The sequence below is a fragment of the Carassius carassius genome, chromosome 30 (genome assembly GCF_963082965.1).
Source record: "Carassius carassius chromosome 30, fCarCar2.1, whole genome shotgun sequence".
Lineage (NCBI taxonomy): Eukaryota > Metazoa > Chordata > Actinopteri > Cypriniformes > Cyprinidae > Carassius > Carassius carassius.
Genome location: NC_081784.1, coordinates 26,257,787 through 26,278,181, shown reverse-complemented (window position 1 = coordinate 26,278,181; position 20,395 = coordinate 26,257,787). Strand labels below are relative to the sequence as shown.

At 37.0% G+C, this 20,395-nt stretch overlaps 1 protein-coding gene across 1 annotated transcript in view; it reads left to right on the top strand.

The window, feature by feature from the left end:
- LOC132110975 (CUB and sushi domain-containing protein 1-like) overlaps positions 1-20,395 on the top strand; it is a 648,917-nt gene that overhangs the window by 471,694 nt on the left and 156,828 nt on the right. Inside the window, exons 10-14 of the mRNA XM_059518126.1 lie at positions 1,856-1,977; positions 14,186-14,289; positions 14,487-14,599; positions 17,147-17,329; positions 18,061-18,387. Of these exons, the coding sequence (XP_059374109.1) occupies positions 1,856-1,977; positions 14,186-14,289; positions 14,487-14,599; positions 17,147-17,329; positions 18,061-18,387 (849 nt within the window). The remainder of the gene's footprint in view (positions 1-1,855; positions 1,978-14,185; positions 14,290-14,486; positions 14,600-17,146; positions 17,330-18,060; positions 18,388-20,395) is intronic.

The window sequence follows — 20,395 nt, the reverse complement described above, 5'->3', positions numbered from 1 at the left end:
GGACTGCAGAATCTGGGTCCAGACAGGCTGTCCAGAGGCAATGTTCCTACGGGCGAATGGTCTCTACACCCGCAAACAGTCCGGCTGTTGTGGGAGAGATTTGGCATGGCGGAGGTGGACCTCTTTGCCTCCCACGAAAACGCTCACTGCCCCGCGTTCTTTTCCAAGAACGAAAGCGCGCTGTCACAGAGATGGCCGTGCTGCCCGCTTTATGCGTTCCCTCCCGTCTCCCTCCTTCCGCAGGTGATAGAACGGGTGAGAGAAACGAGATGTTCAATACTGCTTGTAGCACCTCTTTGGAAGAACCAACCATGGTTCCCAGATTTGATGCAGTTAGCAGATGTCGCCCCGTGGCCGGTACCGTTGAGGAGGGACCTCCTCTCGCAGGCCAGGGGCTTGATTTGGCACCATCAACCGGAGTTGTGGTCCCTCCATGTGTGGACGCTCAACGGTTACCCGCTGATCTCGCAGTGGGAGTGCTAAATACCATCACTCAGGCTAGAGCTCCGTCGACACGACGTCTGTATGCCTCGAAGTGGTCGGTGTTCTCCAGCTGGTGCACAGCTCGAGGTTATTCACCCCTTAGTTGTGAGGTGACGGAGGTCCTCTCCTTCCTACAGGAGCTGTTGGATAAGGGCAGAGCCCCATCCACGCTCAAAGTTTATGTGGCGGCCATCGCGGCGTTTTCTGAAACGGCGTCCGGTAAGTCAATAGGAAGGAACGATTTAGTCATCCGGTTCCTCAGAGGAGCTAGGAGGCTGAATCCTCCCAGACCTCCGTCAGACCCTATGTGGGACCTCGCGGTGGTTTTGGAGGCCATGAAGGGTCCCCCTTTTGAGCCTATCCAATCGGTTAGCCTTCAGCATCTGTCGTTCAAGACAGTATTCTTGTTGGCTCTCGCTTCTGTGAAGCGTGTGGGTGATTTGCACGCGCTCTCGGTGAGCCAGTCGTGCTTGGAGTTTGGGCCCAATGACTCAAGGGTCATACTCAAACCTAGGCACGGTTATGTGCCGAAATCCCTCAACACACCATTTCGGGCTCAGGTTATTGCCCTGTCTGCCCTGCCGGTGTCAGGGGAGGATGGAGACTCGAGTCTTCTTTGTCCTGTCAGGGTTTTAAGAGCTTATGTGTCTCGCTCTGCTGCCTTTCGGCAGACGGAGCAGCTGTTTGTCTCGTTCGGTGGACGTTCCAAGGGAATGGCTGTTTCGAGACAGACTCTAGCGAACGAGCCGTCTCGCCTATGGCTGTGTACTGCTGCAAATGCGCTTTACAAAAATACAAAATTAAGGATAATTTTTTGCTTCAGTATTTCGTGAAAAGAGACTTTTCCCGTAGCGTCTTAGCTAAGACGCAGTACTCGATCGCTCTTCTAGAGAGAACCGAGGTTACGTTTAGTAACCGAGTACGTTTTTTAATAATTTGTGTTCTTATCGAGATGCTTACGTCAAACAATTGAAAGTTGATAATGTCAAGTAAAATGGGCCTTTTATCTTTCGATTGCACTATTTTATCAGTATTTCCAGTACTAAAATAATTACATTCATATCCAGCATTTCTCTTTGCTCATCCACCTTGGATTCATTTGTTTGTTTGTTTTTATTGAACTCTTCACAGTGCATTGCAATGACTGCCTTCTATGAAGTGCACATGCCTGGAAAAGCCTTTGAGTTGCCTTAAATGCCTTAAGTAATGACAAGCTGGTTATATTGCATCAAATTCTTATATTAATGATTGAATATAAACAAAACCAGTTGTCATATAACTCATAGTACGTTGCGGTCCTTTCAGTAGCAACAGCAATAATTATAAAACTTTGCAATTGTTAAATCTACTTTTACTTTTTTGTACTCAACAGCTAGGACCTGTGGCTCAAATCTTCGGGGGCCTAAAGGCATCATAACGTCTCCAAATTATCCCGTCCAGTATGAGAATAATGCACACTGTGTGTGGGTCATAACAGCGATGGATCCAGAGAAGGTAGGTTTGTAATTTAAATCTAAATTGCAACCTAAGGCTCTCTCCAAGTTATACGAGAGAACAATTCCACAAAACATGCTTATGGTCCATTTTTAATCTACCAAACCAAAATATGATATGCTTTTGAATAGCCACCATAACACATAATTGAATGGGACTTTGCATGAATGTCAAAAATAATCTTAAAGATAATTTGTGAGGACATTTGCATTGCAGTCCACAGTGTTTGCATAATTGTCCACCTCTTGCCCCGACTGTCTCTCGCTATTACTGTGTCTCCAGATTTGATTAGGTTCAGCCACATGTCTTTAGCTCTGTGACAAGAGTGATGGCAATACAATCCGGCATGACCTCAACACACACCATGAGAATGACTCATGCTTTTGTTACTAAATCAAGACCAAATGAAAATAGTCAAAACAACATATTAGAGTAAACAAGAGCTATCCTGCTCCCCCCATGCTTTGCAGATATTACTTAGGTATATCAGATATATCTTATGCCCAACAATGCTGTATGTATTTGATCAAAATACAGTATTGTAATGTATTGCACCAAATAATACATTGAAACATCAAATTCTCCAAAACTGTTCAAAAATTCAAAAATATTTTTGAAACATTTGATATATATATATATGTATATATATATATATTGATGAGTATAATGTTCAGTCTGTTTATTTACTTATTGTTTGCAAGTATAGTCTTTGGTGTAATACATATCTGATTTAAATTATTGATTAAAAAAAAAAACAGTAAATATCTGTGATTAAGTAAAATGGTTTTAGTGAATAGATTCAAACCTCTAATTCATTTGGATTAATTTGCATTGCCATTCAGAAACCAAAGGCTCTGTGTGGGATTTTCCAAGCATTTAAATGATTATTGTTCTAATAATCATTTAAATGCTTGGAAAATCCCACAATGGGACAATGGGACAATATTCCTATTCCTAAACTTGTCTCCTCAGTCCCCAGACGTTTGAAGACTGTTTTAAAAAGAAGAGGGGATAAAGGCAGTTCATCATTGAATTCAGTGATGTCATCTCTGCTCAGTTAAATAGTGTCTGTGCATTTATTTGCAATCAAGTCAACGATATCGCTGTAGATGAAGTGACCCCAACTAAGCAAGCCAGAGGCTACAGCGGCAAGGAACCAAAACTCCATCGGTGACAGAATGGAGAAAAAAACCTTGGGAGAAACCAGGCTCAGTTGTGGGGGGCAGTTCTCCTCTGACCAGACGAAACCAGTAGTTCAATTCCAGGCTGCAGCAAAGTCAGATTGTGCAGAAGAATCCTGTTTCCTGTGGTCTTGTCCTGGTGCTCCTCTGAGACAAGGTCTTTACAGGGGATCTGTATCTGGGGCTCTAGTTGTCCTGGTCTCCGCTGTCTTTCAGGGCAGTAGAGGTCCTTTCTAGGTGATGATCCACCATTGGTCTGGATACAGACTGGATCTGGTGGCTACGGTGACCTCGGAATAAGAGAGAAACAGACAAATATTAGCGTAGATGCCATTCTTCTAATGATGTAGCAAGTACATAGGGTGTTATGGGAAGTGTCCCCGGTTCCGGTTTACCTAATTAATGCAGCCTAAAAATCCTTTAACGGATTTGGGTATTAAAAGCATATTAGTATGTTATGTGTACGCCAGGTTAAAGAGATGGGTCTTTAATCTAGATTTAAACTGCAAGAGTGTGTCTGCCTCCCAAACAATGTTAGGTAGGTTATTCCAGAGTTTAGGCGCCAAATCGGAAAAGGATCTTCCGCCCGCAGTTGATTTTGATATTCTAGGTATTATCAAATTGCCTGAGTTTTGAGAACGTAGCGGACGTAGAGGATTATAATGTAAAAGGAGCTCATTCAAATACTGAGGTGCTAAACCATTCAGGGCTTTATAAGTAATAAGCAATATTTTAAAATCTATACGATGTTTGATAGGGAGCCAGTGCAGTGTTGACAGGACCGGGCTAATATGGTCATACTTCCTGGTTCTAGTAAGAACTCTTGCTGCTGCATTTTGGACTAGCTGTAGTTTGTTTACTAAGCGTGCAGAACAAACACCCAATAAAGCATTACAATAATCTAACCTTGAGGTCATAAATGCATGGATTAACATTTCTGCATTTGACATTGAGAGCATAGGCCGTAATTTAGATATATTTTTGAGATGGAAAAATGCAGTTTTACAAATGCTAGAAATGTGGCTTTCTAAGGAAAGATTGCGATCAAATAGCACACCTAGGATCCTAACTGATGACGAAGAATTGACAGAGCAACCATCAAGTCTTAAACAGTGTTCTAGGTTATTACAAGCAGAGTTTTTAGGTCCTATAATTAATACCTCTGTTTTTCAGAATTTAGCAGTAAGAAATTACTCGTCATCCAGTTTTTTATATCGACTATGCATTCCATTAGTTTTTCAAATTGGTGTGTTTCACCAGGCCGCGAAGAAATATAGAGCTGAGTATTATCAGCATAACAGTGAAAGCTAACACCATGTTTCCTGATGAGATCTCCCAAGGGTAACATATAAAGCGTGAAGAGTAGCGGCCTTAGTACTGAGCCTTGAGGTACACCATACTGCAGTTGTGATCGATATGATACATCTTCATTCACTGCTACGAACTGATGGCGGTCATATAAGTACGATTTAAACCATGCTAATGCACTTCCGTTAATGCCAACAAAGTGTTCAAGTCTATGCAAAAGAATGTTGTGGTCAATTGTGTCAAACACAGCACTAAGATCCAAAATAACTAATAGAGATATACACCCACGATCAAATGATAAGAGCAGATCATTTGTAACTCTAAGGAGAGCAGTCTCAGTACTATGATACGGTATAAATTCTGACTGGAAATCCTCACATATACCATTTTTCTCTAAGAAGGAATATAATTGTGAGGATACCACCTTTTCTAGTATCGTGGATAGAAAAGGGAGATTCAAGATTGGTCTATAATTAACTAGTTCTTTGGGGTCAAGTTGTGGTTTTTTGATGAGAGGCTTAATAACAGCCAGTTTGGTTTTGGGGACATATCCTAATGACAATGAGGAATTTATAATAGTCAGAACAGGATCTATGACTTCTGGAAGCACCTCTTTTAGGAGCTTAGATGGTATAGGGTCTAACATACATGTTGTTGGTTTAGATGATTTAACAAGTTTATACAATTCTTCCTCTCCTATAGTAGAGAATGAGTGGAACTGTTCCTCAGGGGGTCTATAGTGCACTGTCTGATGCGATACTGTAGCTGACGGCTGAATGGTTGCAGTTTTATCTCTAATAGTATCGATTTTAGAAGTAAAGTAGTTCATAAAGTCATTACTGCTGTGGTGTTGGGAAATGTCAACACTTGTTGAGGATTTATTTTTCGTTAATTTAGCCACTGTATTCAATAAATACCTGGGGTTATGTTTGTTTTCTTCTAAAAGAGAAGATTAGTAATCGGATCTAGCAGTTTTTAATGCTTTTCTGCAAGATAGGTTACTTTCCCGCCAAGCAATACGAAATACCTCTAGTTTTGTTTTCCTCCAGCTGCGCTCCATTTTTCGGGCTGCTCTCTTTAGGGTGCGATTATGCTCATTATAGCATGGTGTCAAACTGTTTTCCTTAACCTTCCTTAAGCGTAAAGGAGCAACTGTATTTAATGTGCTAGAAAAGAGAGAGTCCATAGTTTTTGTTACATGGTGTCTTGCTGTACTGTTTATCCATGAATTTCTGCGGCAAACCGTAGTTTTGTTAAAAATTCAGATCCTAAAGCACTGCAGGAAGAAATTACATTAAAAAAAAAAAAAAAAAAAAAAAACAGATTGACTAGTGTAAAATCTTTGTGACATGCCAGTAAATTGAAAATACCTGTTGGCCACCATCATAAACATACTTGACTATCCTACTCATAAAATCCGTGCCATGTCACAACCAGTATATTTTTACTCCTGACCACATGTTTATGCTTTGATCTTATGATGAAAAGATGCAACTTTAATTTGTTATATAGTGCTTTGTTTTTTTTTTTTGTTTTTTTTCTGCTTTCACAGAACAGAAATGCTGTTTCAAACTTTAGTGAGCTGATATAGACTGCACTTACGGCTTGTTTCAACCGATCAGTAAGTTTCGTTACAGTATGGTACGATTCGGAAAGACACATTTTGATCCAGCTTGTGTTTCCACATACATCCATCAACATACACAAAATGGTTCTAAACAGTATCAGAAAATGTTTCCTCGACTTGTAACAATAGCCGAAGAAACAATAGCAGAACCTGTTTAGCGCTAAATAGAACCCTTTTTATAGGGTTCCATAAAGAACCATGCTTTGAAAATGCTATATAGGACCTTAAAGGGTTAGTCCATGGTGTTATAAATATTTTTTTTATGATAGTTTATTTTCGTAAATAAACTAGTTCGTAATATTAGTATATTAACATATTTATATAATTATTAATATTATTTGTATGTATTATAATTAATATTGTTTTACTCCTCTATCTGTCTGGTATTACAATATCCTGAAGTGTCTATTACGGTTTTACATAAAAACATTATTTTTTAATGATGTGAATTTGTTGTAAAAATGACAGAGCTCTAACAGTTATTAGCAGAATACATTAATAAATGACAGTTGACATTGAACATAAATACTTGAAGTAAAACAAAATGTAATAAATATAATAATAATAAAATAGTAAAATCAAGACCATGTATTTTCATAATCATCTATGTGCATTTTTGGTGTGATTGAGTGGCCGTTTCTCTCTTCAGATGATGTGGTTGTAGGATGTGACAGCATCTGAAAAACACAATTGAGTTCAGATTTACAATGTGTCTCATTCCATTCGTTTTTGTAAAAACAAAGTCAAAAAAGGACCATAAATTAAATATTTTTGTTTCTTGCTCAGTGGAGAAGAGGAGAGAAGTATCCTTAACTGAACAGGGCTGGTCACACTTACATGTTCTTTTAAACTGAAAAGTGAAAAAGACATGATTTGTAAGAAACCAGTTACAATTTGAATGTAAAAAAAAAAAAAAAAAATATACACATTTTAAGATATAAATAATTTACCAGCTGAGAGTGCGTTGACAGTCTGTGTAGTTAGATACCTGAACTCCAGAAAATCAGTAGGCCGATGAGCCATCTTTTTTTTTTTAGAGTGTAGCCTCTGTCAGTAATAAATAAGTATTTAAAAATAATTCTAACAATATGGATTATAAATTCAATGTCTCTGTTACTTAGTGGAGAAGAGGAGTATCCTTATCCAGAGCTGCTCACACTTACATGTGATCAAAAAAGAAGAGAAAATAACATATTTGTTTGAAAACCGGTTTCTGATTTTTACGGCCTAAAATTACTGATTTTGTGGCTTTTCTCATACTTTCCAGTAATATTTGCGGCATTTCCTATTATTTTGCAGTGAAAATATACCACAGACAACATTCTTCTAACACCATTATGACTTTTCTGACTTCGAGAACCATTGTAGGGCTCCAGACTAAGATTTGAGGACACCAGCACTAGTGCCATTAAGTTCTACAGAAGGTGGCACCAGCACCTGACAGTAAAGCACTCATCCTAATCACACATTTAAATCTTGGAAACATCTAATTTCTGCATTAACATATGCAAGATGTATTTTTAAGAGAGCTTGTTCATTTTCAGTATGTCTCGAAGATGTTTCCTGTAAGATGTATAACAGACATTTATTAGAATGCATGTGAAACTGCTTCTGAGATGTTTATCAGAGCACACAGCAGATGATTCCCAGTTCTTTAGCAGATGTCTTACAGATTTAATAAATATATTACATCTGATAAAAATGTAATTTTATTACTGTCATTCACAATGTCTAAATATAATTTAATAAAAAAAAAAAAATATATATATATATATATATATATATATATATTAGCGGTGAGCCGTTATCGGCGTTAACGTGCTGTGTTAACGGGAGATTCTTATCGTGCAATAACAAAATATTGCCATTAATCTATTCTCACAGTTGGGTTGGGAGCTGGGTCTATACTACGTGAGGTATGATGACTTTCACCTTGATATTTTAGCACGGATGTATACCTAGCCGAATCTGTAGGGGGCGAGAACAAGTCTTTAAACCTGTGTGTATGCCTACTGTGAAATTACCACATCAAACGTGACGTGCTAACATGGATGCAGCTAAGATGCCGCTGGGTTTGCTTCAGGGAATTTATTTTTATTTTTTAAAGAAGCTTCCCAATGGAAACCTCGACAAGACTCACGCCTGTTTCACACATAATCCGTCTGCAGTGCGTATGCAGTCAGTGTGCGTTTCGTGTGTGGTGCAGAAGCAGCTTGGACTCATACTCATTGTGCTTTCACACAGGGCCTGTTTGCAGTCTGCTAATCGGTACGTACAGAATCAGAATCAGAATCAGAAAGAGCTTTATTGCCAAGTATGCTTGCGCATACAAGGAATTTTTTTAGTGACATAAGATTCCAATACACAGAGACAAAAACACACGACAAAAAAAAAAGGCAAATAAATAAGTGTATAAACAATTGTGCTATAAATGATAATGGAATAGGATTGAGTAAGATGCATGGATGTACTAGGATGGAGGGGTAACAAATAAATATGAGGATATTGCACATTTTTATTGCATAAGCATAAGTGGGGAACATTTACCTGTTCATGAGGTAGATTGCCTGGGTGAAGAAACTGTTCTTGTGCCTGACTGTTCTGGTATTTGCGGCTCTGAGGCGCCGGCCAGATGGCAAAAGTTCAAAGATGGGGTAACTTGGATGTGAGGGATCCAGAGGGATTTTCTGAGCCCTTTTCCTCACTCTGGATGTATACAGTTCTTGAAGGGTGGGCAGGGGAGCACCAATAATCCTTTCAGCAGTCCGAACAGTTCTCTGTAGTCTTCTGATGTCTGATTTTGTTGCTGAACCAAACCAGACAGTTATTGAAGTACACGTGCACTGCTGCAGACGCACCGCTCCTGGAACACACTGACGGACCACAACCGCATGAACACTGGAATCCATTAACATGGGTGCGTCAAAAAAATACGCAACGCATACGGATTATGTGTGAAACAGGCGTAAGGTTGTTTGCACCTTGTGCAATGTGGAATTCGTTTACAGCTTTCTCAAGCAGTTTGTGATTCATTTTGGAAACAGGAGATGAGCCCCTGGTCTAATGCACCACCTGTATTGAGAAACCCGTTCTCAAAAACTTAACGTTACTTTTAGTCATTATTTTATTTGGGTAGCACACATATTCTGAATGGCTTCGGCAGAATTCAAATGAGCCATTTTAATCTAGATTAATCTAGATTAATTCCAAATTTACAGTGAGATTAATCTAGATTAAAAAAAATGAATCTATGCCCACCACTAATATATATATATATATATATATATATATATATATATATATATATATATATATATATATATATATATATTATGGGGTGGAAATGGCCTATAAGTACTTCTCTGTAAATGGGTCATGATGAGAATGCAAGGCTGTTCATTCCATTTTTGGAACTGAGAAACAACCTTTCTTTGTCATTGCATTGCGATGACATCACGGGACACGTTTAAATCCAAATTCTGTAGAAAATTGGCGGCAATTACAAAAATTTGAGAACGATTGCTATCAGCGATCGCAAAATCGCAAAATACTGGAGAGACTGGTGTAGTTGAATCACTGAACTCCAGAAACTCCGTAATAAAGTGCTTTGACAGTTACAGATTTGAAAAAAAAAGGGCGGGAATAAAGAACCCTAAACACTGACACAAAGAACCATTTCAGCATTAAAAGGGTTCTTCAGGATGCTATAGTTCTAAATAGAATTGGTTCTACATGTAAAGAACCTTTAAAGAACCATCTTTTTATCAAGTAAGTGTACCCTTACTTGATAGACATGGTGTATGCCGGAAAGTAGCGTTTGACGCCATTCATGCATGAAGAAGAAAATGCAATTTTGTGTGTATGTGTGTGAAAATATAAAATTATAAAATACACTGTTATTTTTGTGTGTGTGTGTGTGTATTTGTGCACTCTGATGTAAACAAGCGCAACACACATGTGCAGCATGGTGGAACGAGTGAAAGAGACAAGTGACAATTCTCTGTCAACCAATCAACATTCTGCAGTGAGTCTAGCTCCATCCTTTAGGTACCAAACTACTGTGCTAGGTACCCCAAAAGAAGGGTCCCAAAAAAGCTGTATGGTATGGTTCGCTATTTTGGTACCATTTAATGCTTCTAACAATGGAAACTTAAATAATTGCATACTATACTGAACTATACCACTCATTGGAAATGAGCCATTAAATGTATCATAGACATATTCTAGACATGAATCTTGTTTCAAATGGTACTTTCTTTTGATCAAATTCAAAGGCAGTATCACTGATATCCTTCATGTCATCTGACTTCATCACATAATAGGTGCAATCTTCACCAGTTGTCCTACTTCCAATGACATATTTTCTTGTTCCTGAACATGATGAATCTTGGGAAATGCTTAGCCACAAAGTAGTTTTTTGGATATACAAGTTAAATGCTGTATAAAATTGTCTTTGAAAATAGAAATAAGAAATAACAGTATGTTTTAAACAATACGGTTGTGTTTATATTGATATAATCTTGTCATACTGTATTGTCCATGTTGTTATTCATGTTGTGTCACCTCACTGCCATTCATGTCCCCATGGAATAGTAAAGTGTCCATCAAATGCTCATTTCAGAATCTTGCAGGAAGGAGTAAGTCATCCAGGTACTTTTTGCCTCCTGTTTTATGAATAATGTAATTTTTTTGCATCCCACCTATGCAGTAGAATCACATGGCAACTGGCAGCTTATCATGTGATTTACTAAATGAATGATATTACTCTTACCTGTGGAAAACTTGTATGTTACTCTTCCTGAGGAAGGTTTATGCCAAAAAGAAAAGGAACAAATTATCTTATCATTTTGTACTGTATGTATGGTCTTGTGATAATAAAGGCATTTTAATAAATGGTAGTGCCTTTGCTAGATTTTTGTTTTTGGACCATGTTGAACCCTTGAACTCATAGCACCTTCTTGTTGTATTTCACCTAGGTATGGAAGCATTCTCCACCATTAAACAATCTTTTTTTTTTTTTTTTTGCTCAGAACAGAAGGTTTAGACCTCAGAAGATCATAAAAATGCAGTGTTGATATTCGTCTCTGTCATAGCATATGGTCCGAGACAAGAAGGTCATGTTCCACAACATGTTCTGACTTTTGATACATTCAGACTCAAGGCCATATTAGTAATAAACATCAGCCTGCTTACAGACTAGTAGCATTTTATCATACTGCCCTTAATAACATTTATTATCCATTCAAAAAAGGGTCCATTTACTCACAAGAGGTCTCACTGCACCAGGTCATTTACTAGAAAATATAACTTTCATCCAAAGTTGACATAACATATGAAACTCGTTTTTATTTATTTGTTTTTGTTGTTGTTGCTTTTTATAACATATTATATATATATATATATATATATATATATATATATATATATATATATATATATATATATATATATAATAGTTTATTTATTTTATTATACTGTCTGATTAAAAAGGGGACAATATATTTTTATCACAGACACTGGAGATTTGTAGCCTCTTTGTTGTTCATGAAGTGTGTCAATTTATAGTCTATTTTGTGTTTCCTCTGCATTTGGAGATGGAGAAGTTAGGTTGAAGTGTTGAAGGTTAAAATGTAGAGGTTTAGGGACATTCAAAAAAAAGTTTTGTTTTGAAGCTTTTTCATGTATATAGCTATGTATAGTATTTTACATATTTTTTTACGATCATTTTCTAGTAAATGTGTGTTATAATAAATGCATTAATACACTAAGCCTTTATGTCAGTAAATGGCATCCTTTTTGGACATAAATATTTAAAGCCAAATTAACATGAAATATAGATCCAAATCGTCTGTAAAAATGCACAATAAAACCACTCCATTTAGCAATTTCTGAAGAGCATCGAGAGCCGTCTTCTCTCAAACTCAGGGAGAGTCGGTGAGGCCATGTCAGCCCTTTTCATTTTTGTATAAAATAAAGAAATCAATAATTCTTTAAAGCTGGTGCAGGGAACAATCACTAAGATGTCCTGTCACTCTCTGATTGTGTTCATGTTGACCATGAGTGCTGTTTTTATCCTCTCCCTAGGTCTTCTTTAAAAAAAATAAATAAATAAATAATCTTTACCTCTTGACAGAAGAATCTTGACAGAATAATTTAAAAGCCTGTATTGTAAAATTCTAGTTTAAGGTCTCGACAAACGCCTCCGTATCAGCATTTACATTTTATACGGATCAGATTGTTGTCAAGATCTTCTCAGTGTTGCTGAATCGGCCCCCTATTTTTTTTTTTTTTTTTACTAATGCAGCCATCCTGCTTTCTCTATCACCAAAAGGATGACCATAGACCCTCTAGCAATTATAGAATGATAATATGACTTTTTTGTAAATGTATCTACTGAAATATTTGTTAAAGAAATATTAATTTGTGAGATAAATCACAGGCTAAAGTAGTTAAATTGTAAGTAACAACATGCTGTGATGCCTGCAACGTTTGGAATACGGTTGAAACTGTTGGAACGATGTATGGACTGATCAGAATCCAACATTGGAATTATCCTTTTAATAGTAGAATAAAACAGCACAATTTTAAAGTCCATGACCAATTTATAAACCCTATGTTCACTTAATTTTAAGTTTTTATATAAACTGATGAACACATTCCAGAAGTTTGATCAACATAACTGGAGAAAAAAATTTCTAGTAGTAATTATCCATTAATTAGAGGTGCTGTAACCAGTGTTAGCCACTTCACTAATGTCTGCTAGACATTAGAAATCACTTGTGGGGATATATTCATACTCCACTTCATTAACCTTTGCAATGACAGAAGATGATGTATAAGGCAACAAATTGGCAATGCTATTGTTAGCTTTGCAGGTGTTTGAGTAGTGTCTTAGCAACCAAATTGCATAGGGTAAACGATGCTGTACATTTCTAGCATTTTGCAGGTGTACAATTATCAACAGAAGAATAACCATTTCCAAGTTGCAAGTTCAACAAACAGAGTTCATTGGAACTTGCAACCACAGTTGGCTAACAATGCTTTTGGGAGGTGAACTTCAGGCCTGTCTGACTGGCGCCAATGCATTTTGTGTTACATAAATTAATTAGATTATGAAGAACTATGGATTGGAGTTGTATACTTTGCGTTATTACTAAGCTTTTTGAATGCATATGTTTGTTTTTTTTTAAATGGTTTTAAAAAGGTGGTGGGACAGAATATGCTTTGGCAAAATTTTGAAATATCAGTTAATGTAACAACATGCAAAGTAGTTCAAATTATGGAGGTGCAATCAGCGAGTTAGGTTGTTGTATGGGAAAACCACAATGTTTGCACCTTATCGGGGGAATTAACAAAGTACAAATTACTGTGTCTCTGCATGTTAAATGAAATTTTACTCACTCTCATGTTCAAAATATTGCACACTGTCCTTCTTCTGTGGAACACAAAAGGACATTTAGAATGTTTCAATCCCCTCTCACTTTCATTGTATAAAGAAATGCATTGAAAGTGAATGGTGACAGAGACATTCTGCATAACATCTCATTTTGTGTTCCACTGAAGAAAGAAAGAAATACGGTTTGGAACATACTAATTATACACCAAACACATTTAAAGATGGGACAGAATTTAGATGAGAATAATAACTCTTAAATAGACCATTTAAAAAAAAAAGAGTGAGGATGTTGACAATAGGGTTGTCCTAATTAAGCTTGACCCCCCCCCCCCCCCCCCACCCCCTTCTCCTTCCAGCAATCTCTCATTGAATCCAATTTTCCTTCTGCAGCTGTTCTTTCTGTGCTCACATCAAATGAACATGTGACCATTTCCCCGGGCTTTGCACCATACATGGCGGAACTTTTCAAATACTCACATATCTTAAATTAAACTAAATTATTTAATTGCACCTTAATCTCTGCTTCTGCAATCAGTCTTACATGTATAGCCATGGAAAAGAATAAAGAGTGATGACTGACCTGCGTTGCTGTTTTTAATATGATTAATCTCTGAGTCAGCCTCGTGTGGATAGGGTCATTCTGCTCTGAGCTTTTAACCCGTGGTGTTTGTCATGACCTCTCTTTTATTCTCATAGGTCATCAAGCTGGCTTTTGAGGAGTTTGATCTAGAGCGAGCATATGATACGTTAACAGTGGGTGACGGAGGGAAGATAGGTGATGCTCGAAGAGTACTTTATGTGTGAGTAGAGCAAAAAGGATTCTTATGTTAAACTGTGAACAGGCATGTGCTTCTATTCACAAATGCCTTTAGTGACTTTATTTCTTTCAAGAGAAGCAACCACATGAAAATGGCACTGGGCTTATATATAAGGTTTCATGGCTCCATATGAATACACAAATCAAAGAATAAAATTAGATTTTGTGCATCTATTCTAGTCTCACGGGATCCAGCGTGCCCGATTTGATTGTGAGTATGAGCAACCAGATGTGGCTCCATCTGCAATCTGATGACACGATCGGATCGCAAGGATTCAAGGCTGTATATGAAGGTATGTGATGTTTGGAAACACCTTCTGGTTTTTGCTTTCTTATGGACATTTCCACTGCCTGAAAGAGTGATGAAACAAGACAAAAAATATCAGTGTGTTATTTATTCCTTTTCACAGTGAAAATGTATGCTTTGGTGAATTTCGGTTGTTAAAGCGTACCAGTTTCAAAATGGCATGTAAATCAAAGGCAAATGGAGCAGCATATGTGCTGTGCAGACAAGTTTCAAAAGCTTGTGTGAAATATTCTACCTGCTGTTCACCCTGCAGGAGAATAGCATCAAAGCAAGTCAGATCTCAGGCATGTATTTATATATACACAGATAAAGCGATAAAATTTGCTACGGAAACAGACATTTCTTATTCAAAGGTAAACATGTTGCACCATTATCAATTTATCAGCTCAATAACTGAACTCTTAACAGAGTGGTGAAAATGCTTCTGGTTTACATCCTGTAGTTATTTATATTCACATGATCAATGTAACCAATAACATATTTGTTTGTTTGTTTGTTTTATGTTTTTGAATATTTCCAGAATTAAATTGTATGTATAATTGTTCAAGTACACAGTGGATTTCCTTGATAAATGTGACAACACTTTAATTTATTTCAGCATGATTAAGTAGACTTTTTCTTTTGTGTTTATCTATTCCCTTTGTTTCTTTCTTTTTCAACCCCCATAACTTGTTTTTCCAAAGCATGCTGTTTAATACCTTGAAATTGAGATTTTCCCTAGCCACTCTTCACTCTAAACTGTAACCTCACAATTGAGCAATTCTCACTGTCTGGATAGCCTAGCACAATGACACAAACCCAATTAACTTTGTGTAAACCCAATTTCACACTTGTGCTTCTAGTCACGTTGCCATGTTTGACAACATTTCCACAGGGACCCACTGGTGGGACACTTTGTTTGAGGCTGTGTAGATGTCAAACTCAAATTCATCATTTCATATATTCATTTTAAAGTTCTTAGATTGGCAAAGGATTGTTTTCCCCTCAATGGAAATTATAAACTTTTGCTGGTCATCAGCAGTGAGCAGACAGCCCAAAGGCCTGGTAGATGATTAAACCCAAACCTCTAAAGTAGTCCTTTCCAAACCTGTCCTTGAGGACCCCCTGCCCTGCACATTTTGCATGTCTCCCTAGACGCACTCAATTTAGTTCTTGCAGTCTCTACTAACGAGCTGATGAGTGGAATCAGGTGTGTTAGATAAGGGAGACATACAAAAGGAGCAGGGCAGGGGGGTCTCCAGGACAGTTTTGGGAAGCACTGCTCTAAAGAGTTAAATGAATAGTTCACAAAATACTTCACTAAACAAAAATCGGTCATTATTTATGAATTTCATTCCGAACCGATAAGCTAAAATGAAGTTTTTATGATAGAATGGATGATAGAAAAATAAATACAATTAAAAGTGTATATATAACAAAAATATTTCACACTTAATTGCACAGAAAATGTCATAGAATTGCCATTTAATAATGTTATATGCTGTAAATTTTTCCCCAGTGTCTAAGGAATACAATGACTTGTCCTGGCAAATTTGACATTTTTGTCAATAGGACACATAATAGATTTGTTTGGTCTAGGAATTTAGAAAGGTAAACACATTAGCTTAATGGTGTTAAAAACCCCGTACAAAAATATATGGAAATGTTTAACAGAACATTTATATAACTGGTAATGGTCCTGGTAGCCTTCCTGTGCATTATTTAACACCATTGTTTTTAAGAGCTGTTTGTATTGATGAGTTGGCAGTCCTAACACGATAGCCTAGCGTTTTTGTGGATTCTTAAACTAATCACCTGTGGCAGCACTGACGGTATTTAGCATGCTCTTATCACCTTGTAGAGCTTGTAGAATCTGCCGCAAGTGGGAAACTCATTCCCTGTAGATTATCGTCTGGCTGGGTCAATAGAGCACTTGCTGCTGAGCTGACACCATAGTTGTTAACATAAAAATGAACTCTTCCTGAACATCATTCGTTTGTCACTGTCATTTTATACTTCCTTCCAAAACATTTCCTGGAAATAAACAGCCTAGCTCAGGAGTTATCACAAATCAAAAATGTGTCAAAGAACTATTCTGATACTGTCAAGGACAGCACAGAAAAAGTAATGCTAAATGTAAGTGATAAAATGCAACTAACAATATAAATATATTAGGATAGCTGCAAAAGAATTGGTGTCTCAATGTTTGAATGTGTTTCCCATATTTTTGTTGTTGATGTCGAATAAATTCTATATACGCACATTACAATTTTTTAATTGTTTTCCTGTTTAGGTGAGGCAATGTTTCTTCTATATTGCTAGGCTTATGTAGTTCATGTTAATGTTAATATATTTCCGGAAGCAGAGTTTTTTTGTTTACTTTTGTACAATAAACATTCTTGGTTCTACTTTGAGTTGGCACTTCAATGTAAAATCCAATTTCTAGAGCGAAATCACTGTGTTAAACTACTTACAATGCCAGAAGGTGGTCCAATTGCCAGGCTGAAAACCACATGTTTAAATTAAATAAATTATGTACTCTTGTATTCCACAGAAATTGAAAAAGGTGGATGTGGAGACCCAGGCGTCCCTGCATATGGAAAGCGAACTGGGGACCGTTTTTTACATGGTGATGTGCTGACCTTTGAGTGTCAGGCTGCTTTTGAATTGGTTGGCGAGAGGACAATATCATGCCAGCAAAATAACCAGTGGTCTGGAAACAAACCCAGCTGCGTCTGTAAGAGTCATTTTCTGAAATGCATGATTATAATTAAAATGTTGCCATTTAGAGTGATTAATGTATCGCCTCTGTAAAAACATGACATCTAGATTGGGGGCAGATATGAAGCTAAATAGCAGCCATCCATGCTAGAAATTACCAGGTTTGCTGTATGAGAGATCAATTATCATATTTCTATTTCTGGAATGTGTTACTGTCTCTTTCTTTCTCAATAGAGAATGCACTGTGTGTGTTTGTTTGACTACAAATGTCTGGATATATGCCCAGTCTACAAAAAAAAAAAAAATAATAATAATAATAAAATGTCTATCAATCGATAATGATAGAAATTTACATAAACATGGTGCCACACTGCACCAGTTTTTGCTCACACAAACTGAAATATAAGCACAGCTGTAGTGAATTTGCCCCTCAATCTGTCATGCAATGGTATTTTTCTTTAGTACTGAGGTAAGATGGAGCAGTGTACTCGTTAATGTTTTTGTTGTTAAAAAGAAAACTTCTTAAATTACTTTTTCTGACAAATCTCAGACTATGAGTGAATTCCTTGACATGTCATAATTTCTGCACCATGCAAACACCTCATTATCATGGTCTATGTGAATTCTCTTTTCTCATCTTTTTTTACAGACATAATGTCATTCCTGATAATGAACCCATTGTGGATGAAAATAAATATTGTAACCTTTGTAATGGAATTATATATATATTTGTCCTTATCTCCACAGTCTCTTGCTTCTTCAATTTCACCACTTCATCAGGCATCATCCTCTCACCAAGCTACCCAGAGGAATACGGAAACAACATGAACTGTGTGTGGCTCATTATAGCTGAGCCAGGCAATAGGATCCATCTCATTTTCAGCGATTTTGAGTTGGAGCCCCAGTTTGACTATCTCATTGTGAAAGACGATGGGATGCCAGAACCCACCACATTTGGAACATTCTCTGGGAAGGATGTACCCTCACAGATTGCTAGCAATGGGCATATAATGCGCTTGGAGTTCCAGTCGGACCACTCAAACACGGGAAAGGGGTTTAATATCACCTACACAAGTAATTGCAATATCAATATTATGTTGATTATTAAGGGTGAAGTGTGCAATTTCCGCACCACTAGGAGCACAAATAATATAGCTGTGTTGGGCTGGTTAGGATACTTACAAGGCAAGTCAGTTCACTTGGCAGTCATCCTGGGAATGCATTCTGACAGCTTTTTTCAGTCAAGTGTAGCTCCTTTATGATTGATTGGGAAAATACCAAATGTTTAAAAAGGGTCCCACTTTATATTGTATCCCTAATACCTGTGTTCTTACATAATAACTAAATGTGTACATAGTATGTAAGCCTAACTTACTGGTCACTGCTGTGTAACATCAGAGTAATTCCATGATAAATCAAATATAAAGTGTAACACTTTCTTTATCAAAAAGTGCTGTTAGTCTTGTTACACATTTCTACTTACACATACCATTCAGTGGGCTGTTACATATGTTTAGTTATACAAACATTAAATATTATATACCAATGTATACTTACACTGTGGTTACATACTATGTACACATCTAGTTACTATGTAAGTACACAGCTATTAGGGACACTTAATATAAAGTGGGACCAAAAAGTATTTGACAAACTTACATTTCAATAGCATATATTGTATTTTTTAGGTCCAGCCCAATGTGCATGTACAGTGTTAAGGAAAAGATGAGCCCAGGTTTCACATGAAGACCAGGCAATGACTTTGCAGATTTGCTTTGGCTTTTTTATTCGGAAGGCAAAATCTGCCATATTGGTCAATTTTAAATTGCTGGTGTCCTGGTCATACCTGGTTCGTGTGTAATTGTGTGATTGTTTTGTATTTATTTAGACATTATATTTTTCAGTCAGTCTACAATTTAATATATTTCTCTCAGGGGTTATTTTTATATTTTTCCAGTTTGTAGCTTATTACAAGATTTAAAACAGAGTAATATATTTGAATTTGAATAGATTCCTTTGCACTGAAAAAAAAAAAAAAAAGTTGCGGCAACTTAAAAAAATAAGGCAACTTATCGCCAGCGCTTTTTTGAGTAAACTTAACAAACGGGGACTAACCAACTTATCCACCCAACTTAAAATAAAAAACTTAATATCACAAGTTGTCACAACATAAATAGCCATGTTAACCTAAAAAATATCAGAACAAAATATTTTTTGTTTACTGAACACAAGGCCTATTATCTATAAGCATACACAATTTAACCCATCCAAAGTGCACACACACAGAGCAGTGAACACACACACACACACACACACCCGGAGCAGTGTTCATCATTTATGCTGTGGCACTCGGGGAGCAGTTGGGGGTTCAGTGCCTTGCTCAAGGGCACCTCAGTCGTTGTATTGCTGGCCCGAGTTTCAAACCCACAACCCAAGGGTTGGGAGTCAAACTCTCTAACCACTAGGCCACGACTTTATATTATTCAAATAGTCTAAATAAATAAAAGACCATAACACGGGTCAAATAACTTTTTTTATTATAGAAAGTTTGTGTCCAAAGCACAAGGACATACCGAGTCTTTTATATTAACTTCTTTACTCAATGCATTTTACACTGAACTCAACACATGGTACAATCAAATGAGAGGAGGAGGAAGGAAGTGTGTGTGTGTGTGTGTGTGTGTGTGTGTGTGTGTGTGTGCGCGCACTTCGGATGGGTTAAATGTAGAACATGAATTCTGAGTATGGGTCACCATACTTGGCTGAATGTCACGTCACTTTTCACTTTTTTCACTTTAAAATTGTGTATGCTTATAGATAATAGGCCTTGTGTTCAGTAAACAAAAAATATTTTGTTCTGATATTTTTTAGGTTGACATGACTATTTATGTTGTGACAACTTGTGATATTAAGTTATTATTTTAAGTTGGGTGGACTTTAGTCCCCGTTTGTTAAGTTTACTCAAAAAAGAGCTTGCGATAAGTTGCCTTATTTTTTTGACGCAACTTTTTTTTTTTTTTTTACACTGTGATTGTTTAAGGTGGGGAATATTATGGTGTAATTCTAACACTTTCATTAGGCA